General features: G+C 40.3%; 1 protein-coding gene and 1 long non-coding RNA gene across 10 annotated transcripts in view; one reads left to right on the top strand and one right to left on the bottom strand.

The window, feature by feature from the left end:
- Nucleotides 1–586: 586 nt before the first annotated feature.
- Nucleotides 587–27,277, bottom strand: part of LOC113029104 (sodium/hydrogen exchanger 9-like) — a 62,063-nt gene continuing 35,372 nt past the window's right edge. For 3 of the 9 annotated variants that reach the window (XM_026179722.1, XM_026179723.1, XM_026179729.1), the window contains exons 13-16: nt 10,664–10,709; nt 9,183–9,238; nt 1,773–1,878; nt 587–1,695 (exon numbers count right to left, since the gene is read on the bottom strand). In XM_026179722.1, coding sequence (XP_026035507.1) covers nt 1,498–1,695; nt 1,773–1,878; nt 9,183–9,238; nt 10,664–10,709 — 406 coding nt within the window. In that variant the 3' untranslated portion in view covers nt 587–1,497. Of the gene's footprint in view, nt 1,696–1,772; nt 1,879–4,001; nt 5,411–9,182; nt 9,239–10,663; nt 10,710–13,231; nt 13,336–13,437; nt 13,545–27,277 lie in introns of those variants that run through there. The other 6 variants (XM_026179726.1, XR_003273343.1, XR_003273344.1 and 3 more) reach the window with 6 other exon arrangements.
- LOC113029107 (uncharacterized) lies at nt 1,673–25,455 on the top strand. Its single transcript, XR_003273345.1, has 4 exons — nt 1,673–1,702; nt 3,567–3,655; nt 24,927–24,992; nt 25,073–25,455. It is a non-coding gene; the product is annotated as an uncharacterized LOC113029107 (long non-coding RNA).

Genomic DNA, 27,277 nt, shown 5'->3' with positions numbered 1-27,277 from the left:
AACATTGAAATTGGATTTACGTACCGTATGGAAACTGACATGTAAAACAAAGTTTGCATCACCTTGAAATGCAAAAGAAGCTTTCTGCATCAAACGGATATGCAACAGAAGCCAACAGATTGTGTTATATAACAGTGATGTGTTGCTTCAAATATTAGCAAATAATAATAATAATGGATTGCATTTATATAGCGCTTTTCGGGGCCCTCAAAGCGCTGTACAATTCCACTATTCATTCACTGTCACATTCACACACTGGTGGAGGCAAGCTACAGTTGTAGCCACAGCTGCCCTGGGGCAGACTGACAGAAACGAGGCTGCCATATCGCGCCATCGGCCCCTCTGGCCAAATGACATAAAAACTAGCAATTGTGTTTCAGAAAGTATTTGTTTACTTTGATAGTAAGCTGCAGCTTTAAGAAACAGGCCTAATAATGGTGGAAAGCTGTTAATCATCATCTCTTGCTTGGAAAAAGCTCAGAAATTTAAATTTGAGTGCATACAAAGAGGAACGCAATGTATACTTTAACAGACACATTCCAGAGACGCGCCCATGCATTCACAACATAAAACGAAAAGCCCCCGCTTCAAGGACAATGGCTTTATTAATACACGGCGAACCATCTGCATATTCGTACAGCCTAACCTTCACAAATCGTATTTGTGCAGTAAACAACACCCCTGTTTGACTCAAGGGGGAAAAAGATGGGGCCCTGAGATTTACAGTGATGCACATAGAAAGCAGCAAAGTGCAATCTTTAATTAAAGCAGTTGGAGCGAAACTTCACATGCAAATAATCTTTTTTCCCCCCTGAAAGCTGTTAGTACTTTTAACCATTTGGATACATTCTTGCACAGCAAAGAATGCTAAGGAAGACATGGAGGGAGATGGGGTGGTGGGGGTGGTAATAAATTTAGCAGAATACATTTGAATCAGTTAAAAGGATTGCAGCAGAAAACAGTGCAATAAAAGTTTAATAAGGGGCTGGGGAAGAGCTAAGCAAAGTTGGCAAGAAAATACCATTTCAGCTGATTAAGGGAAATACTGCAGTGTTCAATCACAGAGTACAGTGATGAGTAATTCTCCCTAAAGCTTGAAACTCGGGCATTACGTAACCGTGTATCATGTAGCTGCCGCACTTATAATGAATCTGTGACTTAACATATTACCTTTATTTATTTTTATGACTGCTTTATGACAAAGGTGAAAGGCACACTTAACATTTCTATTTCAGTTTCTAACTTCCCCAGTTTGAGACAAGGACATCATCAGCGTTGCAACAGGAAGAGCGGTGGCCTTTGTAATTGTTTTTCTCCCTTCCTGTGTGACTGTGTGTCTTTGCGTGCATTTCAGCACAGGGGGAGTGCATGACCTTTTGGGAACCATTGAAACTCTAACTCTCAGTCAGCTGTTGGCAGATGTCCTGACCAGTGACCTCCATTCACTGTGGGAGGTGGGGGTTTTGACATCAGGGAGCAATAGCTGATAAGACGAGGTTAGAGCTGAGTACTGGAGCCGCTTGCCTCCCTCGGTTGAGCTGGAGCAGTGCCGAGGCCCAGATCTCCGTCCAGCAGGTCCTCTTGGTGCTCGGATGCAGAATCGCTTTCGGACGATCCCTGCTGGCTCTCCGTTTCCCCCAAATCCAGGGTGTTTTTTCCTGCTTCTATCTCACACAGCTCTTCTTCTTCATCATCCTGAATTGTGAGTGGCAAATAACTCATATGTTCCTCAATATTTCTGGCATGTTGTAAACACAGAAAAAAAGTCTTACCTCCTGCACACGGGGGCTACTGAAGACTCTGGCAAATACACCACAACACTGTGGCAGTGACTCAGTCAGCGGGGGGCCACAATGAGTCAGCATTGGCTTTAGATATCTGTGACATTGTTAAAGGACTGTTCAAAACGTGTGTACGTGTCAGTGACTGTAAACACAAGATAAGGTGAAATGGTCGGTTGTAGTCTAGCCTGTCCTCCAGCTCCACAGTCATAACAATAATAGCTAACAACACTAAAGCACATATCAGATTAATTATATATATATATTTGAAAGAATGAGTAGGACAGTAACCAGATACGGTGTTTTACCTGTGCAGGATAAAAGGTCAGGGAATTTACATGTTACTGGTGTTGCACTCCAGTAAAGCGTTAACTGGTATGGTCTGTTTCCTATTTTAGCAGCTGATGCTCGAGGGAAAGCCCAACTCTTTGTTAGAAAGAAGTGGTTAAAGTGAATCACTACAGTTTATCATAAACATAATCACTGAGCGTGTGACTGCAAATTGTTTTAGATCTAAGCCATCAGACTCCCAGTTGTTTATATATGAAGACAGAAATGAGAGATGCAAATCTAAAAGTGTAATAAATCATAGTCCCCTTGTGCTCAAAGCAATAAAAAAAACATTATGAAAGTGTATTATTTCCCTTATGAGGTCACTGTCAGCTTACTGGCATTCAGTGCAGTTGGCCTTCCGTTTTGAAGATGGCACACTGCAGAGAGCTGGGATATTAGTCATTCAAGCTTTAGGTACTTGAGCTATTTTTGTTCCAGATTCTTAAGCTGTTAGCATATTTAATATACATAGCTTTTGTCAGCTGAGTTGTTGTCTTAAGGAATAAAAGCTCCCATGCAACACAGAGAGATTTTCCAGGAGGGGATGTTGCATGAGAGCCAAAATCGAGATAAAAATAATTTGCTCAAGAAAAAAAAAAAAAGGAAAGGTAGCAAATGGGTCGTTATCTAGTTTCAGCAAACTGGGTCAGCCTTGCATTTGATTGAAACTAGAGGCAAGGTCACGAATGCCTTATAAATGTGATAAAGTGCAGATATGTGCATTTTGATTTTCGATCAGCATTGAGAGGAGACGGTGGAAGCGAAGCGGTGCAGGTGGCAGGTGGTTACTAAACAATAACAGTGGCATATTTATAAGCTCTGGTCTGAAAAGTGGAGGTGAGTATGTTTGTGACATTTCGGAGCCCCCTGCTAGCATCTAATTTATAATCACCTTTCTGCAAGGGGTCATACTTTCCTCAATTTTTGCTTTGGAGGGGAAAAAAAACAACAAAAAAAACGGACAAATTCCTATTTTACCAGTGCCATCAGTGTCAACCTTTGTACCTCACTGCCTTTTATGAGTAATGTGGGACTAATGTGGCACACAAGTGCACAGTCCTCTGGCATGCGTACAAAAGAACAAGGGTAAGTGGAAAATAATCTAATATGGAAATTGGTACCAGCTCTCGCCATTCGGGTTCTGTTGTTGAAAATGTGCAAGAGGTTGGAATTATAAGCACCATTCTGGCAGCTAACAGGATTTATTCATAAAATGTCTCAAATGAGAAACAAGGGGAAAAGGGGGGAGGGGTCTAAGGAGGGAGAAAAGGAGAGAATAATGTCTTCCTTGGGATGTGCCTGAGTGAGTTGTCTTCCTGTTGGCACTGCGTCCTCCTGTTCCATGCTGGCATGATACTCGACAGTGATGGTAATTATAACTGCTGGTTCTGCTTTCTGCTACACAATGGTGTCAGATTATATGTGTGTGCGTGTGTGTGTGTGTGTGAAAAGATGCTGAGTAGTTATGTGGGGGTAGAAGACCAACTGCTGCTTCAGCCACCATCACAGCAAGCACAAGTCCCACGCTGCACAACCCGCAGGTAACCTTTTACTGACCTTTCATGAGTTAGGGCAAGTATTAGAGTTATAATACATGTGATCAGCTACTAGAGTTCAGAAACTACAAAGCAGGTTAGTGTGGTTTGGTTAAATGCTTGCTGCTTTTCAGGGGCTTCATGAAATCTTTTCATGCTATGTTTGCCAGGAAACCAACACAGATTTCAGCAAGTCATTCTAAGAAATGGTCTAGAACATAGCACGCAAAACGTCTCCAACAACAACACACTGTTTTTATCTAACGTAAGTTACTTATGCTATTTAAGAAATTGGTTGTAAATAGCCTGTTTATAACTTGTGTGACAAACTTTCCCATTGTTTTACCAGTATTTTAACATTTAAGCAAACGCTGTAGTCGGAAATGTCCAATACAAGCGCTGTTACAGGCAGCCTTAATGATTACACATGAAATGCGAATCAATTAATAAACAAAAACGTCCAGTGGTACAACTAGTGAGGAAACAAGAAAACAGACAGAAGTTGCAGTTACCCTAACTCATCACACTCTCAACACCAATGCACAGTATTCTGATAAAACTTTGTAGGGGTGAAGAGTGGGGTCCAGTTAACAATCCATTAAAATTTCATGTACATCCATTTCATGTACATCCACCAAGTACTTCAAAGCCCACTTATTTATTTATTTATTTATTCATTCATTCATAGGTAGAAAAATGACAAAAAGGCTTATAAATTAGGAAGTATCTCACAAGTGTGGTGTGTACTGTAGACATAGAAATACTGTATAAAAATGTAAAATATCATGTCACATTTAACCTCTGACCTCGATCTGAATTCCAAAGTCATGATAATGTTATATAGAGCTATTTAAAACTATGTTTCTTACCACCATTGTTTGCATTGAGAACATATAGGCATATAGGGAATTCAATATGTGTATTACTTTGGACCTCTGACCTCTTCTTCAAGGTCAAATAGGGTCAAGCTGTCATGAAAAGTTTTTTATTTTTGTTTTATCTTTAAAGAAAATATTGTCAAGAGAAAGAGGATGAGCTGCCTTGGCAGTTTGTGCTTTGTGTTTTTTCTTTTTAAACTGAGTTGATAACATATCCCTAAGTTTATCTGTCAGTGACTCATCCAGCCTGGAAGAGATAACTTTGTTAGACAGCAGCATCTACAACAGAGAGTACAAAAGCACACAGGAGTGTGAAACGTCAAAATATACCTTACTGACAGTACAATTACTGTACATTTGTAGCTCAGAGGACTGAGTTGAATTGGCCTCCTTCATTAAAGGCCATGAGATGCATGGCCTTTTGTTAGCCCCTTCCACTGATACACCCACTGTTCTCAGTACTGCTTATTCTCCTAAAGACATGGGAATTTCCATGATTGCAGACTTTGATTGCATTGAATAATGAATATGTATACACTTCTTACATAACATCAAAATGTAAGGAGGAGATATTTACAGTGGGTGCCACTATGCTCTACTTGGTGCTTCTTTGTTGTATGGTATTGTTTAGCCTTGTAATGCTAAAAATATGGGTAACATGCCTAGACTTGATTTTCAAGCCACAGAACACCCATGTAATTAACGGCATTGTACTTCTTTAACACGGGAGAAGACATGGGTGGCTTCTGGGATTCCAGATCCAAAACAAAAACGTGGTTGCTGGGCTAACGCCACAGTATGCAAACCAATTCAGCTGGAAAGATCAAACAGGCTTTGATGTCCCCCAGAATGAGTGCTTGTCCTTATGAACCCTAAAGCCAGGCTGACGGGGAAACAGTTAAGGAAGCAGCAGTGTGCCTCAATGATGCAGATGGTGAGCCAAGTTGAGGCTCAATTACCTGGCAGCAGGATTCCGGCTGAGGCTCCTCTCACCTGGTCCACTTCAAAGCACCTTCAGAATATGTTTTTCCTCCTCATCAATAGGATACATTGGTCGGGCCTTTCATCCTGCTTCTCTCATCTCCTCTTTTCTCGCCCGCTGTCATATTTGCATGCTTTACATGATTCCAAAAACCCATGATATATACACGAGGTCTGGTAAAAACACACAGTCTGTTAAAATGTGCAAGTTAACCCAATATTATAAGCTTTAAATATAGCCATGGCAGGAGTACAGTTCGTGCTGTTTTTTGGCTTTTAATCGTGTGTTGCAACCAGCAGACATATCATTCAAATGTTAGCATGCTAGCACATGTAGGGACTGGCTAGCTGGCTCTTTAAAAATAGTGAAGAACAGTCTGTCTGTCACAAGGCTACTGGTGAAGCTATTGCATAAGACAGAGACAGTAGATTACTATTATTTAAAATTTGGTCAGTGAATATAATTCTTTATCAAATTAACCCACTGCTCATTCTCAAGTCAATATTTAACATCTAAATATGTCTTAAACATTTAAATGGAAGCTGCAAAACTAGAAAGAAGAAACCGTTTCACGTAAACAAAACGGAAATATGTCCTAATCAGATCAGAGAATTTCTCAGTACACTCAACCACATCCACCTTGCTTGTGTTTTGTGGTTTAGTAGCCTGAACGCTACATGTATTTGAATTTAATGACAACCTTTACAAACTTTATGGTTTCTAATCTGTCTGAAATATAAACCAATACTGCCTGTTAAAAACAGTTCTCAGAGTAAAATATGTCACAATGAACTCCTTTGAAATGATTTTCCAAGACTAAAACTTAAGACAGACTTATTGAAATGTTAGCAAAAATGACCCCATTTACACTTGTTTACATGAAATGAATTTAGTCAGAGCTCAACCAGTAAAGGAATTTTAAGACCAATACTTGAGGGTTTAAACATCTGCTAAATGTGTGCTGCTGCGAAATTGCATAATTTTTTCAAAATCTGCTGAGCAATCTATGCAAGACCGACAGACAACATGGCTGAAGGGTGTTTCTCGCATCTCTTCTTTAGTTTTTAAATTTTTGTTTATCAGATAAAAAAAAAAGATATGTAATATCATAATATTGATATTACATACTTATACATAAAAATATTGCTGTAATATCAGCAACATTTGATAGATCAGTCAGGACTTCCTACATTGTTAATGTTATCAGTGGCATATGCACAAAGTTTGAGCTCTCTTTTTGGTGATTGAAATTCTAGCATTAGCTCTTTTTCCATAGACTGCAGTATTATATTAATGTGCCTTGCTAACCTGTTAGCATTAGCTGATAACTTAGCACTCTATCCCCTTATCCAAAAATGATCAGTTTTTCAAAAAAACCCTGGGCAGTATAAAATAATTATTCCCTCTATTATCGTGAGGGTTACGTTCCAGGACCCCTGTGATAGGTGAAAAAGCATAAATTAGAAAGCATGTTTATTTTATTATTTTATGTACACCCAAAGGCAGGTGGTGCAGGGTGTTTTACATATAAAGCACCTTAAATGTGAGAATAATGCCTTGATCCATCGGCTGGATCAGCGATGTGGTGTTTGGTGGTAACAATTCAATTTGTACACCTTCAAACGACAGGTCCCTTTTATTTCAATTTAATATTCTTTTAATATAAGTTTAAATAAATATGTGATATTTTCATTTCAATTGTTAGAAAATGGTTATTTTACTGCAAAAATAATTACTAATTTTAGGCCATACATAGTTAAACATGTTTGTTTAATCTAATCTCAGGGTGTAGCTTGTTACTGTTAGCCAATATACAGTTTTACAGTCAGATCTACCCTCTCTCGTCGTATCTGGTTTCAGAACTACACATACCAGCTCTCACTGTTCATGAGTAACACATTTAATACCTCACAGTCTCAGGCTACTGTTTCAATGTGTCTCAAGACGTAACAAGAACACAGACTACACACACACTTTATACTACTTATTTTAATAGTTATGAGCGGACCATGACTTTTCAGGAAAGGAGGGACACAGGGACCTTCCTTTCCTTTTTGATCTCTTTCTGTGAGATCAGTAAAGAAGAGACAAACTTTTGAGAAACATTTATTTCATATTCTTAGATATCCCTATAAAATTTAAATAGATAATTATATAACCCTTTTGAGTGTTTAGGAGTTACTTATGTTATTTATAACTCTTCCTGCTTTAATGTAAGTTACATCAAAGAGAAGAAGGGAAAAAACTCTGTATTAAACTATCAGTCATATTTGAACACACTCACCCATTCATTTTCATGGGTGCCGGTATAAAAAAATGTATTTAAATATATTTTGCATGCTGCCAAAATAATATTAACCTTGTAGCCTGATTTGTTTCATTATCAAAGGTCAGCTACGTAGCCGGGATAATGCCATTTCTGCACTCTCATTCAATTAAAAAGCACAACCCCCCCCAAAAAACAAACAAAACCTCAATTACGCATTAAATGACTATTCTTAATGATGATGCCATCAATCCAACATTGCACTGTTTTGCAGAAGAGATAAAGCCCATAAAGTAAGATGATGTGCTCCTTACCAAGCACCAGGTCATGAAGTCATTAGGGAGCAAAATTCAATTAGCTTAAACTTAATGCAATCCTCGTGAAATCTTCCTGCAAAGAGTACAACTGTTTTCCTTCTCCAACTACACTCTCTGCTTACAAGACCATCTTAACACGTTGTTAACACCAACAGAGGCGGCAATAGTTAAGCACTTTGGGAAATAACACATACTATTGTGCAGTTGGGGAGGGAAGTTCAACACCATTCCCACAGAATAAGTTTGCAGCTAGTAAACCCTTAACTTTGTTTAGAATAAAGACTGACAGAGAAGCAAACTGTTTGCTTTGGAAATGGACTTTAGAGGTCCTGGCCAGATTTTGTTATCCTCAGACAGTCACTATAGCTGACTGGCCCTTTATTTATTGTTGCTACAGACAAGAACATCAACCTTTACCAAATGCAAATATATATATTTTCCAGATTGTTGCAAAATAAAATAAAGGTGAACAATGGAGTAAATTTCTGAATGCAACCTGTGAATTTATCTAATAACGGCAAAGGAATGTACAAAATGTATTCTTGCACGGAGCAAAGACTGTGGAGTTTTGGTCCACAGAAATGAATTATAAATAATTTAAATATTAGATTTTAGATATAATATAATATTTGCTGCTTTTCTATCTGGAAAAGGAGTGCATTGTTGGAGTACTCTTTTAATAGTCACGATATTCATAAGACGTGATTGCTGAGAACTGTCACATGAGAGAAGTCACATGGATAATCGTGTTTCAAAGTTGACTTGAAAATGAGGAGCCTCTTAGATAAATGCATCCTAAAGAATCATTTATATCAGGGAAACTACAATGAGAGCATGTGTGCAAATGGTCCTAATATAGCTGCACAAAGGAGGTCATACACAGTGTATGTTTGCTAGCAGGCCACACACGTTCTTTCTGAACTTTCTGTTTGTCCTGATAGATAAGGGTCTTTCTTCAAAGTCTATGTAATGAAGCACTATTTTTTTCTGATACTCACAGAACAGTAGGGCTCCACAGAGCGCTGCGTTAATTATTGTGAGTGCAAGCAGATGTGAGAGTGCTTTGGAGAAAAAAGCAGTGAAAGGATACTTGTAGTCGAGAGAGTGCCACAGGCCCTGTGTTGTGTCTAGCCTCTCTGTAGCAATCTGTAAACCAGAAGAGAACCAATGTTACTCGCCGACAAACAAAGCCCGTCTGCCGTGGGCTGTATACGGTGCTTGATGGAAATGCCGAAAACCTGCACCTGTGCATGGTCAGCAGGGCCATATCACATGACCACAGCTTGAACAAGAGGGTCAGACCTAATAAAGGGAAAATCCTATTCCCAAAAACTGAACTACCAATAGAGATCCCTCCTCATTACAGTAAGAACAACTGCTCTGGTCTTGCATGCATTCAACTGTTTCCATAAAAAAAGAAATAAAAAAGCTCGTCTCCCCACTGGGATCCTCCTCCAGCTTTACTTGGCCACACTATCTATTTGGCCGCTTGATACCAGAGAGATGCCCAGACCTTGTCCCATTCATAGCGTGCAGATAATCGTCGGTTCAAATAAGAGAGTGAATGGCGAGCTGCTGGGAAGCAGCGATGGCAGGGTGGGTGTATGCACAACAAAAGGCCACACTCAGAGGGCCTCTGTTGTGCTCTGTTCTGGATATTGCGCAGACCATCACTCAAAGCGAAAGCGAAACTGCATTTCCTCTTGAAGTGTTCTTCACTTTAATGCCATGTGGTCTTAAAATAAACAGCAGACCCAAGATTAAAGGTTGGACGCCCATTATGTGTCAGTAGGAGAGGATGGAAGGATATGCTGCAAGTACAATATTTGCAGAAATTATACATATTAGTAAATCCCTATAATGTACAGTTCTCAATATTTAAATAAGAAATAGTGTGAAAGAAGAATGTGTTGACCACAAAACCGCTCGAAGTTTTATAGTCATGTGACTGCCCTCTCTCACATGTTCAGCGAAGCTTGCTGCTTCCAGTGCGACACAATGCGTATGTAGGCAGAATCACTTCTTGTAACACAGTGAAATGTAAGTGACTGTGTGACAGTCAATATTAGAAGCTGTTGGGCCAATACTTGTTTTTTTTGGTGTTGAGCATATTCTTGGAAGCATTATTTTCTTAAGCTTAATGTGCACTCTTTTTAACTAGAGTAGCCCCCTGAAACAAATCAGATACATTCGTAAACAGACTGCAATGATGTTAAAGCTTCAGCATGTTAAAGCACACGGAATGACAATTAACTTGCCGTAACCCATCGATAAACAGTGGCACTAATATACAATCTTCTAAATGGGATTGGAGAAGCGATGCCTGCACATCAATGCAAATTGTGCTGAGAAGGATTTAGAAAGCACCGATTAAAAAAAGGATCAATTTGGAATATTTAGCCGAATCCAGTTATTTGACAGTCACATAATATGTGGTGCATAAAGAAGGAAGCTGATAAACATTTCTATTAAAAAAGGCAAAATTTGATCCCAGAAAGAAAAACAAGAGGATGAATAAATATAGTGAATTTAGAAAAAAGATTTATCTATAGTAGAAACAACTGCGCTTACCTCAAAAATGCGGTCCTCCTGGTTTTCATCTGGATCCACCCCCACTCTAGAGTGAATTAAAATAGAAGTACAGTGAAATCCTGACTCACTGTGCAATAATAATAAGAATTTCCAATAAGAAGAAGAATTCTCAGATGCTTTTGCTCTATAAGAATAGAACAAAGGTATTGGAGAAAATCTCCAATCCCGTTTGAATAGTCTAATGCTGCATGCAGCTTAGCAGGGAAGGTGACAGTCAGTCCCGTAACACGGTTTAGTTCTGAACATGACCTTTCAAACAGTTTCATCAAAATCAGCCTCATCTTCCACATCACACTGGGAAAATGTCAGCTGGGTAAACCTTTGATAAATGACAAACAGCGACGCAATTATGCTCGATATCATGCGCGGCTGCTGTTATTATCCTGTCAAGGTGTGTGGACCCCACTTTGCTGCGACAGGGCAGGGAGGAGAGGCCGACTGGCTGCTTGTTCACTCTGAGCTGAAATACAGTGACTCAACAACAGCCCGACACAGTCCCCATGAGCCACTTCGTCTCGCAATGACAGTGTTATTTCAGAGTGTGCGTGCATTTGCTGCTTTTAAGCCTAAAACTGTCAGACTTTCTTAAAGCCAAATGGTGAAAATCTTGATATAATGACCTACCACCTGCAATCATCTACATATATACGACTGCACAAAACAGTGCACCAGCAGCACCATCAGTAGACTGGGGGCTTAAAGAGATGCAGGGAGGGAGATGGCTGTCGATTCTTGTTCCTGCAGGTCAGCAGTTAACTCTAATAGCCTGGCATTACTGCTCGGGACATTTTGAAATAGCCTTCTGTGCATTTGTGTGTGTATGTGTGCTTTTGCTTTTTTTTTTTAGTGTGCTATACTAAAGCCTTTTACTAAGAATGCAGTGCAATAACACAAAAGACAGGAGATTCTCATCAGAGCATTACAGCTCTGCGAATGGTTGTACAGATTGTGTCTTGGCAGCCGTTCTTCCATAATCCATCTCTTTGTCAATGTTTGTCTTGACTGTGCTTCAGTTTCTCCCTCTCAGATGACTGCTCATCTTGTTTTTGCTTCTCGAATTTCAGCTTAGTCTTTGTATTTTCTACAGTGCAGTGGAGGCTGCTTTGTGCCTCAGTGTGACACAGATGCTGTGGTTTGAAACTGTCATAAAGAAAAATCTGGACGTGAATGTATTTGTTGTCTCACCTGATATACGCTGGTAGCATATCCTATTACAGAGTTTTCTCTCTTTGTCACCTAATAAATCTAAAGGGTCTAATATAACGATAACCTGAGTAAACACAACGTGCAATTTTTAAATGATGATTTCATTTGTCGAGAGAAAGAAACTATCCAAACCTACTTGACCCTATGTGAAAAAAAATAATTGTCCCCTAAATCTAATAACTGGTTATGTTGCTCTTGGCAGCAAGAACTACAATCAAGCATTTGTGATAACTGGCATTGAGTTTTTCACATCACTGTAAAGGAATTTTTGGCCCACTCTTCTTTGCAGAATTGTTTTAATTTGGAGAGTTTTTCGAGCATGAACGGCTTGTTAAGTTCATGCCCAAGCACCTCGATCTGATTTAAATCTTGACTTTATCTATGCCACTCCAAAACCCTTTGAATCCATTCAGAGGTGGACTTGCTGGTGCGTTTCCCAACATTGTCCTGCTGCAAGTGCGCTTGAGCTTCAGGGCACAAACTGATGGCTGGACTCTCCTTCAGGAGTTGCTGGTAGAGAGCTGAATTCGTGGTTGCATCAGTCATACCAACTTGTTCATGTACTGACGCAACAAAGCAGCCCCAAACCATCACACTACCGCTACCATGTTTAACTGTTGGCTTGATGTTGTTTTTATGAAATGTTGTGCTAGTTTTACAGCAGATGTAAAGGGAGTCAAGTTTCTCATCAGTCCACGGAATATTTTTTAAAAAGTCCTTAACTAAGGAAAGCGAGGCTTGCATTTCTTTAGATGCTGTTCTGGGTTCTTTTGTGACCTCCTGGAGGCGTCATCGAGTAATTTGGATAAACCGGCCACTCCTGGGAAGTTTCATCAGTGTTTCAAATTTTCTCCATTTGTGGATAATGTTCTCACTCTGGTACACTGTAATCACAAACCCCTAAATATGAATAATTATTCCTTTGACAGATGTCAATTATTTTCTTTCTGATCTGTTTCTTTAGACTGTGGCTTGATGTGTTGCTATTAGAGATCTTTTAGCTTACATCACTTTGTCACATAGGTGCTATTTAAGTGATTTCTTGATTTAACAGATCTGGGAGTAATCAGGCCTGTGTGTAGCTAGCGAAACTGGCCTCATATGAGTAATCACAGCTTCTATCACATCATCAGTTTTTACCTTACATCACTTAACCCCAGCCGTCGTTCTCCTCTTCTTTTTAATGTAACATTTTTCATATCGCTATCATCTCTACCCTTTCTTTCCCCTTTGTCTTCCAACCCCACTTCATCTTCTCTTTGCTAATTTGTCTCCCCTTTTAGCATTTCAATATCCATTTCACTCTCTCAGATCACTCTTCCTCTCATCACCACCTCTCACCTTCTCTCAATCCTCGTTCTTCTTTCTCACCACCATCTCTCTCTCCTCTATTTTCTCACCACCACGTGGATCAATTCTTTCTCTCAACAGGAACAGAAAGGGAACTGAGATCAAATTTGTGCTGAATTATTCTTAAATTCCCTGAGAACTGCTTTTATCATGCAAGGGCTAAAATGGAACAATTTATTTTAGGGCTGTGGAAGAACCTTGTGGATGGGGCAGGCTGTGACAGGCACATGCAGCCTGCACTGCATGTGACGCATCCCCTTCAGCTGGTGGAATGCATTCTGTGGCGACAGGCTCTGTCGCTGAGCTGAAAGAAAGAGGAAAGGGCAGATATGTTGCAAGGGAAGCGAACGAGAAGAGAAAGCTGCGGGTGTGAGCAAAGAGGAGATGGCGAGTGCAGCAAAAAACAACAACAACAACAACAACAACAAAAAAAGTAGTTTTGAGTTTCTTGAGTATGACGGAAGAATATCTTTGCTGACAGTGTCAGAATGAGTGGATGCTATGTTGGAGAGTGTGTGTGAGAGGCAGGGAGAGTGAGTGAAAGATAGGACAAGACAGCCAGAGACAGACAAAGAGGGAGAGACATAAAAGAGAATGGAAAAACAGTTATGTGGGGCTCTCACTCAATCCCAATGCAAGAATGGAACAAGGAGATAACAAGGCAGTGGGCGTTTGTGAGCCGGTGTCCTTTCACGGCCTTGCTTTTCAAATTGATACGCACCCTGTGCACTGGGATTCAGACAAATCAAGTCCAAACTAACTACCCTGTGACTGTGAGTTCACATGAATAACTCTGTAAATGAATTAAAGTGGACAGCCAGGGGAACGCAGCGGGAGAGAAAAGAAAGCGCAACAGAGGAGGAAACGCGTGTAAACTTTGCATAAATTCATATCTACTACAGGAAAATAGGGGCGCAGACGAGAGCTGAGTCATAGATACTTTTGTAATGAGCCTCCACAGGAATATGTGATCCTCCCATGGCCCACTTGTTTCTCCAAATGAGGCAGAGTTACCCCCATTCTGTAAGGAAATCACATCCCATGCAATAAAAGTCAGTCAAAAAGAAATTCACCGAGGAGCAACTCGATCTCCTGCAATCTGGCAAGATTGTAAGACAGAGTTGGTGCTCCTGTTGTGCAAGTCCTCAGCATTGTACAAAATCAGTGGCCTTTTTATGTGCTGATACAATCATGTGTTGCAATAAGCTCCAGTGCTCCTCAAACATCTCTGGACATATTCCAGGATGACACAACACTTTGTACGGGGCCCTTACTTGACGACTCAGCCGGTTCTTTTGGGGAACATTGCTATTAATAACAGCATGTTTTTAGGCCTGAGTTCTTTTATGTAAGAGAACGAACTTCTTTTCTTTACCTTATCTTGCGCAGCCATACATAAAAGCTGGAATTACACAGCAGAAAGCACCCTCGCACACACATAAATATCTCCTTACAAGTTAATACTTCCACTGTGCCTGAGAGAGAAGTGGAAGAGTGAAATAACTTGGCCTTGGGCAATGACGAAGTATGCGGTAGGAATGTGTACGCGCAAATGTATATGTGCCCGCGTCTCCATTGGACTGTTATCACTCTAGCTGACAGTAATGGGCTGATAAAGCTGAGCTCACTGTCTTGCAGGCACACTGAACATGAAGCCCCCTGAGAGACTACAACTGCTTTGCGTGTATACCTCATTTATACACTGGGGGGAGTCTACAGGTAGTGTCTCAATGTGTTTGGCGGAGATTTTGCCCCCCAAAAAACGACTTGCAATTGTTTATTAAGGAAAAGAAAATGAGATATAATTGGAAGCTTAAGTTAAGAACAATCAAATAAGCTTCTTTTTAAGTTCAAGAGCTCAAGGATGAAATACTTAGCAGGCAGGGTAAATTAAGTTACAGCACTCCTCCCTTGTGCTGCGCAGGCGATGCACAAGTTCTTTTTTTCACTGCTCCGAGAGAGAGGCAGGGGATAAGGAAAACACGGAAGAAAATCGAAATAGGGAGGGGGCGAGACAAAGACAAAGAGGCAGAATCTCACAGGGACTGTGTTTGCACTATACTGTGAGTATGGACAAGAGGAAAGCTCATCCTTCTAGTTTCCTGTTTGAAAATCCCATTTGGCTGTTCTTCTCACCGGGGACACACTGATATCATATTTGACAGCTCTCAGGAACAGAGCCTGGAACCAAAGCTGACACATACGCGAGGATATTTTCTGGGTTTAATTTCTGCCCCACAGACTTTCCAGCTACAGCAAACACACTTTACCCCCAATCATAACTACAGAGTACTTCCAGAAAACAGAGCACTTTAAATAAAGTATTGAATGTAAGTGTACAGATGCTGTTACATACGCCATATCATATAAAGGCGACTGCAAGCTCAACAGAAGCAAAATACATGTACATGTGTGTATTTGAATAACAAATAATTTATTGCACTACAGTTAATTCATCAGTAAAAGTGAGTAGATGCTACAGGTTATACGGGTTATATCGCAAAAAGGACGTATATGACTATAAAATAAAATCCCCAAACAGTGCAGACATCAATACCTGCAATGACTCATAGGCTGGTTTTAAGATTTCAATGTAGTGTAGGCTTGGCACTGACAATAAAAAAAAAGCAGCAGTTCAAGTAAAGCAAAGATTAAATTAAAGATGTGCCCCCCTCTCACTGTGCGAGCATTACGTGTAAGTAAACACAATGACACACATGATTATGACTTCATAAGACGTGTAAATATATTCGCCTGATCCTTACATGGCATTTATACTTTGCTAGCAATGTGAATTTAAAAACCTTGCGGGCTGCAGGAGCTGCCGAAGAATAACACTGAAGTTATCGATATGCGATGACTAACCACAATCACACGTTATCCGAAACAAAATCCTGAACTTGAACTGCAGATGTCATGAGAAAGTCGAGCCAAGAGCTCTCTCACACCCACAAAACTCTAGCACCCCACCGTGAGCTCTGCAGTGCGATCAGCTCCACAACTATGCACAAAATGAAACCTTCAAGTGCCTGAACAGTCAAGCGCGACTGTTTAAGACATTACATATTGTGCAAGATACTGCAATCTTGGATGTGGACAATAGAACATAATGTCTTTCCAAGCTTTAAGACAGATAAGTTCACGCGGTCATGGCCGAGCCCTGTATCGCTCAGTGTTATGACTCTGCTGTGGATAAGGACATAAAACTGGAACATAAATTTCCCTTCCTGATACTGCAGTCTAGCAAAACAAAGCGTCATAAATGACCAAGTCCTCGACTGTAATATGTAGGTCGATCTACAAAGACCCAGAATGTGCTTTCACCTAAATTTCAAATCACTTGAGCTGGTGTAAAAATAAAACTGGCAGGGTAGTGTAGAGGGACGCGTGTGCCGTGTGCCTGAGATGCACGTGTACTGAAGATATTAGCGGGATGCGCAAAGCATTTACATAAGTGCACGGTTCGTTCGTTGTCCTCTTCTTATCTCATCTAACCAGGCAAAACTTTTTATATGCTCGGCCATTTTGCTCACTGATGAATGATCACCCACTCAGCAGATGTCCAAATATTATGTTATCTTTTCTGTTGTTTGAACTGAGCTATGAGATATCGATGGCCAGAAATAACTCTGGATATGTAATACCAAGTTGGACGTTTTGGCTAGTCAGAACCTTGAGCAAATTACTCACAGATTTAGCACAGTCATTGCAATGGAATTTTCCCATTTTTAAAATACATTTGTTATAACTTGGGCTGTATTTTTTATGCATTTAATTTGCATTTCATGTAGACAAAAGACTTTAATCAACTAAAAATTTAAATAATCTGCCTGAGAAGTGATAGCTAAACCCATTTGCCCTCAAAAATGCCTTAATTCAGAGATTAGATAGATTCGACATGACGCTGGAAGCATTCCCCAGAGATTTTGGTTCACATTGACATGTTAGCATCAGTCAGCTGCTGTATGATATGAATCTCCCATTGCACCAAATCCCAAAAGGTGCTCCACTGGATTGAGATCTGGTGACTGTGGAGGCAACTTGAGGGCAGTGAACTCATTGTCCTTTGAGTTTGAGATTGTCTGAGTTTTGTGACATAGTTTGCGTGCCACAGAAAATGGGTACACTGTGGCCATAATGCAATAGTGGTGAGCAACAATACTCATACTCAACTGGTACTAAGGGATGCAAGAGATAATCCCTCATTATACCACCAGCAATTTAGTTCAATTCAATTTTCGCCTCAAGGCGCTTTATAATGTGTGGTAAAGACCCTACAGCCTGGACTGCTGATACAAGGCATGCACTCCACCATCTGAATGTTGCAGCAGTAACCAACACTCATCAGACCGGGCCATGTCTTTCCAATCTGTTGTCCAATTTTGTGTGAATTGTAGCCTCAGTTTCCTGTTCTTCGCTGACAGGAATGGCACCCGGCCATTCTCTTCTGACCTCTGGTATTAACAACAAATTTTTGCCAAGTCAACTACTGCTCACTGGGTATTTTCTCTTTTTCAGACACTAGAGATGGTTGTGTGTGAAAATACGAGTAGATCAGCAGCTTCTGAAATACTCAAACCAGCCCATCTGGCTCTAATAACCAAATTCAAAGTCACTTAGATCGATTTTCTTCCCCATTTTGATGCTTGGTTTGAACTTTTATGTTTATATTCAGTCTGACGAATTAAAGAATCAATCAAAACGTCTCTTTACGGTCATACATGTGAATGTGTGCTGTGCAATAACAGAAAATACAGACATTCTGAAAATATTACTTCATCACATTTTTGCACAGATGAGATTAGGAGATTAATAGCAGTCTAGTCTTCCAACAACAACACAATAACGCCACAGCAATCAGCTGCACATATTTCTCTAAGGACTGGTAATAGGGGAAAACATCTACCACCCTAAGTAACATTACCACCTACCAGCAACTCTAAACCTCACCAATTACAACCCCAATTCCAAAAAAGTTGGCATCATGTGTAAAATGTTAACACAAACAAAATGCAATCATTTACAAGTCTCACAAACACTCATTTTATTCACAATAGAATGTATAAAAACGTATCAAATGTTTAAATTGAGAAATTTTACTACTGTTTGTTAAACATTAGCTCATTTTGAATTTGACAGCAACACGTCTTGAAAAAGTTGGGACTAGGGCAACAAAAGGCTGGAAAAGTAAGTGGTGCTAAAAAAAAAAGAAAGAGCTGGAGGTACATTTTGCAATTCATTAGGTTAAATAGCAGCAGGTCAGTAACATGACTGCGTATAAAAAGAGCTTCTTAGAGAAGCAGAGTTTCTCAGAAATAAAGACGGGCAGAGGATCACAAATCTGCAACAACAACCAAAAGTCCAAAAACAATGGTCGAGTATCTCATCATCTTGCATTAGTTTCTATCTAGAAAGACACCACTGATACTGAAAGCTATACACAGGTTTCAGAACAACACATGCTCCCATCTAGATGATGTCATTTTCAGGGAAGACCTTGGATTGAATGACATATCAGACAAAAACGGGACAACAGTCATCTCCAAAAGGTCCAGCTGCAGGTCTCCTCAGATGTTTATGGGCTGAAGGGAAGAAGAAGAAGAGTGGATGCTACACAGTGGCCATGTCCCAACTTTTTGAGAAGTATTACTGCCATCAAATTCAAAATGACCTTCAATTTGTCCCCTCATTTGATATTTTTCTGTATTCTATCGTGAATAAGTGAAAGAAAATGGATCGATGGAAATTTCTCTCATTTTATTTGAGTTTGTGAAAAACTAATTTAAGTGGCTGCTGGCTGTAATTGTCATGAATTGTGAGGTCGAGGACTCAAATGCATACTTTATTTTAGGCAGAGAAATGCCCAAAGTCCATATGTACGCACAGGTGAATCGAATCTAGATAACAAGACAAAGGGTTACAAAGTAACTAACCAATACACAGACTACACACACATATATGTAGCAACCTAACATTAGTAGTGTGGAATGAGATATAAACCCTAATCATGATTAACAAAATAAAAACAGTAATAATACCACTAATAATAAAATATTGTAAATCCTAAACTAGGGGATACAAACTAAGTACTCAAAATCCTGAGTATAAAACTCAGGATCATGATCAGTAGTATTACATGTGATCAGTTACAAAGGTGCTTTCTGCTCAAACTACTTTGTTAGATAAATCCATTATAGCTTATGTTTCAGCTGTTTTGAGTGTAAAAGAAAGTGTAGGCACTATCAGATAAATGAAATGTTGGAAAAATAACAATTTTTCAATATAACGTAGTAGGAAATTTATATTTATATGTATTTTTGACTATTTATTTTCTCATCTTAGAACAAGTTAACCATAGCACAATGCCATCTTCTATCTAGATCCTGCTGTGCATCATATTATATACAAAGCAATGTAAAAAACAACAAAGAATATTATTACTGAATGTCAGTATTTCCTCACTGTGTGAAACAGTGTCACTTCAGCAGGAAGGAGCGTTTTTAGCTTTGTAGCCAGCTGAGTTGCTGGAGGTATCCAAAGATGGCTGGGAGTGGAGAAGCCTGTGCGAGCCAAAGATATTATTATTGTACAGAATTAATTTCCCCTCTTGCTGTCCACCTGCATGTCTCAGCATGTCATAAGGAAACTAAATTTAGTCTCGTGGACTTTGCGGGACAGTAACTGTCCAAAAGGATGCAACGTAACATCCCAATACTGCACAAATCCAACATGAATTCTTTTTTAACAATGTTTATTTTAGTCTTAGAGGGTCTACATGCATAGTGATAATATTATCAATGCTAAAGAAAGTTAAAGGTGAGTTTGGCAAGAACTACTAGTGGCTGTGAGTTTTTGTGAAGTAAGTAAAGAAGTAAAAAGTAAAGATGCTCAGATATTGAGCTGAAGGCTGAACTGCTTTATGACATCAACTTGAATAATGACTGTTAATAACTTACAAAGTGATTGAAAATATATTATTCGCCTCTTGCATTACTGCTGACAAGTCACCGCGTTGGCATCAGGGAAATCAAACCAGATTTAATCACAAATTTATTAATCTTTCAATAAGTCTGTTACTAGTCTAGTGGCATTTGCCGGCAACTGCTACATCATTCATACCTTTGGGGCAGAACAACCCCTTTAGCATGTCTTGATTTCTCCTTCTTTCCTGTTCTCACTCCTGCCAAACTACCCTAAAGGATATGAGATCAAGTGCCTTCTTTTGAGCCACGGCAGGCTCTAAGGGGATGTCTTAATCTTTGGTTGTCGTATTTGGATGCTGCCATCTCTTTCTTGTTGAGGATCAAGGGTGATGTCTGCCGACACCACCTAAATACATCAGGAGAATCTCAGAGAAAGAAATCACTGGTAACAAGACTAACTTGACAAAGCAATTCCAATAACTTCATCCTGTTTTGTATTTTATATGTTGCCCAGGGAAATGGGCTTGTTTCTTTCCACTGCAGAGGCAACTGTAGGAATGGTTGAATGGTTAACAGCACTCTGCTTTTAGATTATTCAGTATAGAGTACTTTGCTCCATAATGCCGGCTGTACAATGTAAAATTTGTCTCCTACGACTGCAGCCAGCTGATCTGAACATTAGTCAAATGTACCTGATAAATCGCACGTCTCAAAAACTGGTATACTGTCATGTCTGGAGATGCACAGATGAATGTGTTGCAGCCACACAAGTGGCCTGCGATAGCTGATTCTGGGTTTTGACAGGGATATTATCAACAGGCTATCTTCCACCTGCTCACTCATCTGCTGCCTCATCATCCTCTACCTTCCTCAAAAAGCTGCTGCTGCTGTGGGGGAGATTGTTCTCTATATGTAGGTGCTGATGAAATTTTGAGGGCGAGTGGTGAATTATTTAAGAGGGAGGATTATGAAAGCAGTTTCTTGGCGCGTTGCTGGCGGGTATGAATCGATATGAGTCCTCCCCAGCCCCAACCCTTCCTTTCTTTTTTCTTTTCTTTTTTTTGCCTTTGCTCCCCCTGAAACCACGGACCCTCTGAACAGAAGTCCAGACACATGGGCAGGGGGCCGTGGCAGCCTGGACAGCCAGATGTACTGTGCCCCATGAAATACAGTAGATGAGAAAGCAAGCAGAAACAAGACGGGATTGTTTATCTCTGTGTGTGTGTTTGAGCGTGCAAGAGATACAGAAGGGTCTAATTCAGACTGACCACATCCACGGGAACAGATGGCGCACTCAATGGCTGCCAAGACTGTTCTCCTTTTCCTCTGGTTCTGCCTTGGGGCAGGGGTCTAACAGTCAGGAGGCCGTACACTCAGATGCTGGGCACACATACACACAAACCCACATTTCTGTGGTGAAGTGTCACCCATAGCTATGTGCTGGTTGGTTCGCACAGATGCCTTCAATGAAGATTTGATTGTATGGGCTTGATTTGTGCAGTGCCAATGCTCGGAGGCTTTCGAGGCCGAATAAACGACCATGTTCCCAGCACTCATTCTCCCGTTTCACTTGATTGTCTCTCAGTGAGTTAGTCTGCATCCATTTCGCTCTCTGTCTCTAGCCACCACCCCACACAGACACTCAGCTCCCTTCTATCTGCTGAAACAATACATTTTTCCTTCTTTCCTCATCTGTGTATTGGGAGTCCACATTTGACCAGCACTTTTGTCCTCTCTCTGGGTGATGATTTCCTGACTCTAGAAATAACAGTTGGGACTAAGAGTGCAGATTTCGGATCAAATGGTTAGGTTTTAGCCTTGTGGCTAGCCTTTGATATATATATCAAATCAAATGTTTTCTTTGCTACCCATAAGTCGGCATTTTGAATTAGGTATCTCAAATTTGACCACTTCCTGACTCAAACTTAAAATAGCTCATAATTGAGGAAATAACTTGATATTTTTAGTTATTTTGTAATAAAATCTAGGCAAAAAAGTGCTGTGTAGGGAAATGAGCTTCTCTAAATGTTTGCATGCTGACATAAACATTCAACTCGAAGCATCACTTTGGAAAGTTACAGCCTCAAAGAGATGTCCCAGACAGTATATGAAGATGTAGATTTTTAATGTGTCTCACCTTCTTGACTTCAGTGCTGCATTCCAAGTCTTGCCAATTAAGCTGTGAGTAAAATGTTTTAATAATTCATAAAAAGCGAAGGCCCAAACTGTGAAAATAAGAACTAGGTTGTAAAGAAAATCATTTTCTTTTATGCAGTACAAAAATGAACTTGACTCAATTGATTCTTTCAATCTTTTCTGGCTGTCTCTCTCTCATTTTCTTTCTCCATCTTTCCTTCCAATGTGCCTGCCGTTAATTCTTCAAGAGGCAGACGGCTGAAATTATAGAGGGCTAAAAATAATGGCTCTATAAATAAAAGGTACCCATTGCGAGTGATTGAGAGGTGAGGTCGCGAGGCAGCTGGGGATGCTGGGAAAGCTGAATTCATTAGCCTTCTCCACTTCCAAAAGGAAGCTCCCACAACTCTCACACAAAAACAAACTGCACAGCCTCCTTGTAAACAGCACGCACAGTGATGCAGCCCTGGGATCCAGAGTGCTTCGAACTCTCTTCCTCTCTCTACCTCTGCAGCTCTCTGCAGTGCTGCAAATTTTGGCCCCGTCGATACCATCCATCAGTCCTCATTACCGCTTTCATTCTGAGCAGTCCATGCAGTCTGCATTCTTATAGCACTGTTCATCCACCAGCAGAGTGGAAAAATGTGCCCACACGTGCATTTGCATCTGTGAATACGTGAGAGGGCGTGCAGCAGAAGCACCCCACGTCTATTTTACTATTCAAACTCATGTGTGGATCCTCTTTGAGCCCACAGACACCTACCAATGTTACACACAAAACATACTGATCCAGTCCCAATATATTCTTCCCCACCTGTTTCCCTCTTTCTTTAAAAAGACCAAAAAAAATGTTCATCCACAAACCCTGTGTTTATTCCATTTGCATATTTTGCATCCTCATGCGAAATGTCCCTATTTCTGTATTTATAGCATCATTGTTCCCTGAAACACTCACATGAATAGACACACATGTGGCTGCTTCTCTTGCCCTGATGTTCCTTTTAATGGTCCTCCTCCTCCCTCTGTATTGACGTCATATCCATTAGGTCGTGCCTCTGGGCCTTTTTAGTGAAAGCTGAAGCACAGGGCTCCAGTGTATGAGTCCTCCGTCCAGAGTCAATCTCCACCTGATAAACTTGCTGTATTGGCCGATCTGACAGATGCGGTTACCACGGCAATCTGTTTAGTCTTTGCACACTGCTACGACTATCAATCCACTATGAGAGTAACCTATTGAACTGTGTAGGAAAACCAGCACACCAAGAGCAGGTTGGATGCTCCCCTCAAGCTATCACCTTTTTTTGTCTGCATCCACAAACACACACACACACACACACACACACACACACACACACACACACACACACTATCTACACTCCTATGTGTGTTGATAGGTAAGGTAAGGTAGGACTATCTGTATCTGGTGCCCGAGAGTAACCCTGGCAGGCTAATGTGAAGAGATAACATTTCATGTCTGATCAGCATCAGAATCAGAATTTACCTTCATCTCCCAGCTTCCATCTGTCTCACGATGCTCCTCTTCAATAACATCCTTACCTAGGTCCCTACCTGTTCCAGGAACTAACCTTTTTTAAGACCTCGAATATGGCACTGAAGTCTCATCAACGCTGTAACCTTACAAGCTGAACTCCGTGACTGTTTTCCTCCTTCATAAATACAGAATGAGTTTGAAATACAACTTCAGCCTAAGCATAGCAACGATTGCCAGGCTTCACTGGTATCAGTGTTGTGTTGCTTTGCCTAGACAAAACTGGCTAATGCCTGCTTGAGGTCATGAATATTTGGAGCTGAGAGCTCCTGCTGGAAAAAGACCAAGGGTGTATTTTGTTGGCAGATCCTCTTCCCTGAAGAGAGTCATCTGAAATGTTAAGTTAAAACCCGGCTCTTGGACACTTCAGAAGCTTAATCAGTGGTTGGTGCGGCTGGCTGAACTCACAAGTCCCCACTGTGTGAGAGCAATGAGACTAATACAATGAAAAATAAGATTTAACTTTCGGTACAGCAAAGGATGGGGAGAACAGGGGAATAAGAGACGTAAGGATAACAAAAACAAAACAAAACAAAAACAATAAGAAGAATAAGAAGTAAGCTGCCTTTTATATTGAAAAACAACAGTGACAAAGTGTTCAGGGCTCAGTATTGTAGCTTCAATCCATCACTGGATCATCGGCCTTCATTAATAATGAATGTGTTTTGTTGGCATACAAAGTGGAGTGCAAAAAATGGACAGATGCATGTTATGTGACAAAACAGACTGACAGGGAGACAGCTACCTAACCCCCTCAATCTATTCATTAAAAGGACTAAAGAAAGACGAGCATTCTTACAAGTTCTGATGTTCACAAGGCTATTGTACAGCTAAGATTGAAATCTCAATACTGAATATATATTGCATTTTTTAAGGGAAGAAATTATAGTATTTGTTCCCTGTCTAAATTTCAAAGTCATTCCTTGTTGTAGATTTGTTTTCTAATACACACCTTTCTTGTGTTTTTCCATCTTCCTTTGTTGCAAAGCAATCACTTTGACTGAACAGAATAAAGAATATACCAATGATGGATTTAAGCTTCTGTCTCTCTGTCCCCGTTGTCTTCTTTCATTAACAGAAGGGGCAAACCTATGCAGCAGCCATTCATCTTTGGAGTTCTTTGAAGTATCTTCCCTCCGATCAGGTTGACGTCTCTTTATTATGGGCAGTGTGTATTTGCCTGTGTACATGAGAATATGTGGCTGACTTTCCTCTCTCCTTCAGCCTACTATGAAGAGGGAGGATCTACACGTGTTAAGTCTTGTTCTAATACTTGGATAAGACTTGAAAAGGGCAAAAACTGCAAATGTACATTATAATTTGATGAAAGCTGCTGTTAAAGCTCCCAATATTGACACTTGAGAGGCAGATGGATGTCAAAGGCACAGAAAGAGAAGGCGAGAGGGAGTGAGAAAGAGATAAGAGGTCAGTGGGGCATGAAGGAGAGTAAGTGACATCAGTTTTCCACCCGTCCATCTGTCCTCTCAAAACAAGCAGGCCAGTCATTAGCCAGACTCCAGCTGTTATGCCTTAGCCTCCAAATTTTGAGGCTAAGGCATAACACACACACACACACACACACACACACACACACACACACACACACACACACACACACACACACACACACACACACACACACACGCAGCAGAGAGCAAAGCCTGCCCTCAATAGGCACCATGAAGTATTTTGAAATGGCATAATTTCACAAAGGGCAAATGGGATACATGGGAGCTTTCTTCTCTTCTCACATCCTCGATCAATCATCTTCACGACATGAAGAACGCAGGTTACACAAGTCTATAGCCGACCTAGGCTCTTTGTGAGGCTGTACAATGCAAGAGCTGAGATTTTAGTAAAATGCTTACAATGATACTGTTAATAGTGATAGCTGGCAGTTAATTTTCACTATGCTTTCTGTCACAAGTTAGCCTCCTTGTTGTAGCTATGCACAGAGCTTATGTTGATAGAAATAACCTGTGTTTCCCCCAAAATTTGATTCTTTGGGGGTATTACTTCAAAACTAATTAAAAATGACTGAATTGACTGAACTCACATTTTTATTAAAACATTAAAAACACAAAGACGTATTCTGGTAATTACCAGTACTGTTAATTCAGAATCAGAATCAGAATACTTTATTGATCCCTGGGGGAAATTATTTTTTGTTACAGTGCTCCATTTTAAACCAATTTAGGGCAGCTGTGGCATAAACCTTACATTGTGCGTTGGTTTAGTAATTTTAAGCAATGTATGTTTTTTTGCCAATAAATGCATGAGTATGCAAAGCACCAGTTCACTGCTAGTAATAGATGATCATAAATAATAACAGTGATTGAGGAAAATGATGACATTCAAACTGAAATGGCTTGAAGAGGACATGACTGGCTATTCTTCAAAGCCTACTGGCCCCAGACTGCTCACTGTGACTGAGTTTCAAATCCCCCAAGGGGCACCCTGCCACCTCCAGCCCACATTAAAGCCGAGGAGACGGACCGAGACTGAGAACACACACTATGCATCTGAGTGTGTCTCTGCGTTTTGTTTTTTCCACAGGCCAACATATAATTATGTCAACTATTTATAGCTGTTATAATTATCGGTGCCATGCATCAGATGAATATAGCAAAAATAAAAATGATTTGAAAGTAACTTGTTCTGAAGTCCACTGCAATCTGCCCCAATGTTTAAACACTGGCTTTGCAATAACAATAAAATTCCTCCTGCTGTCAGACTTTACTGCACTGCATCAAGGTTGAGCTTTCATCTTTGGTTGGTTAGCTCCTCCTGCACTTGATTGCACTTCAGTGAAAACAGAACCCCCTTTTTTTGTTCCTTTTTAATGTTATTTTTGGAGTCTTTATTTTGGGAGTTGGTCTTCCAAAATTTGTGTTGCACCCCCTGCTGAGTACAACAACATCTCTGGAGGTTGCCGTTGAGCTTACGAAAGAAGCGCAACAATGCAGAGGAGGAGAACCAGAGAGTATAACGATTACACGGCTTTGCAGTTGCGTCTCAATATATCAATAATTACAAGGGACTGTACGATCAAGAAAAATAGCATTTTCATTACCACGTGCAGTAAGGTGTAAATAATCAGTTTATTTTGTGGCATCATGATGAAACTCATGCTGCTGTGAGTGTGGGCAATAATGTACCCTGAAATTGAGACTGAAATGGAGGAACTGTAGAGGGAGAGGAGGACTGGGAGACAGTCTAGCTTTAAAAGCACATTTCATCAAGTGAAGTGTGATGTCTGGACAGTGAGCTGAAAACTGAGGGAGTCTTTTATTACACAGTGCTCATATGGTCCATGGTTTTAACAGTCTATCTAAGCATGCAGCACATGAATTTCACATTGCAGTCTAAAAGACTCTTCACCCCCTCTAAGCTCAGCTCACTCGTGTGTAGCATGCATCAATGGATTTG

This window comes from Astatotilapia calliptera, chromosome 9, assembly GCF_900246225.1.
Source record: "Astatotilapia calliptera chromosome 9, fAstCal1.2, whole genome shotgun sequence".
Lineage (NCBI taxonomy): Eukaryota > Metazoa > Chordata > Actinopteri > Cichliformes > Cichlidae > Astatotilapia > Astatotilapia calliptera.
This window is presented reverse-complemented; position numbering and strand designations above follow the sequence as displayed.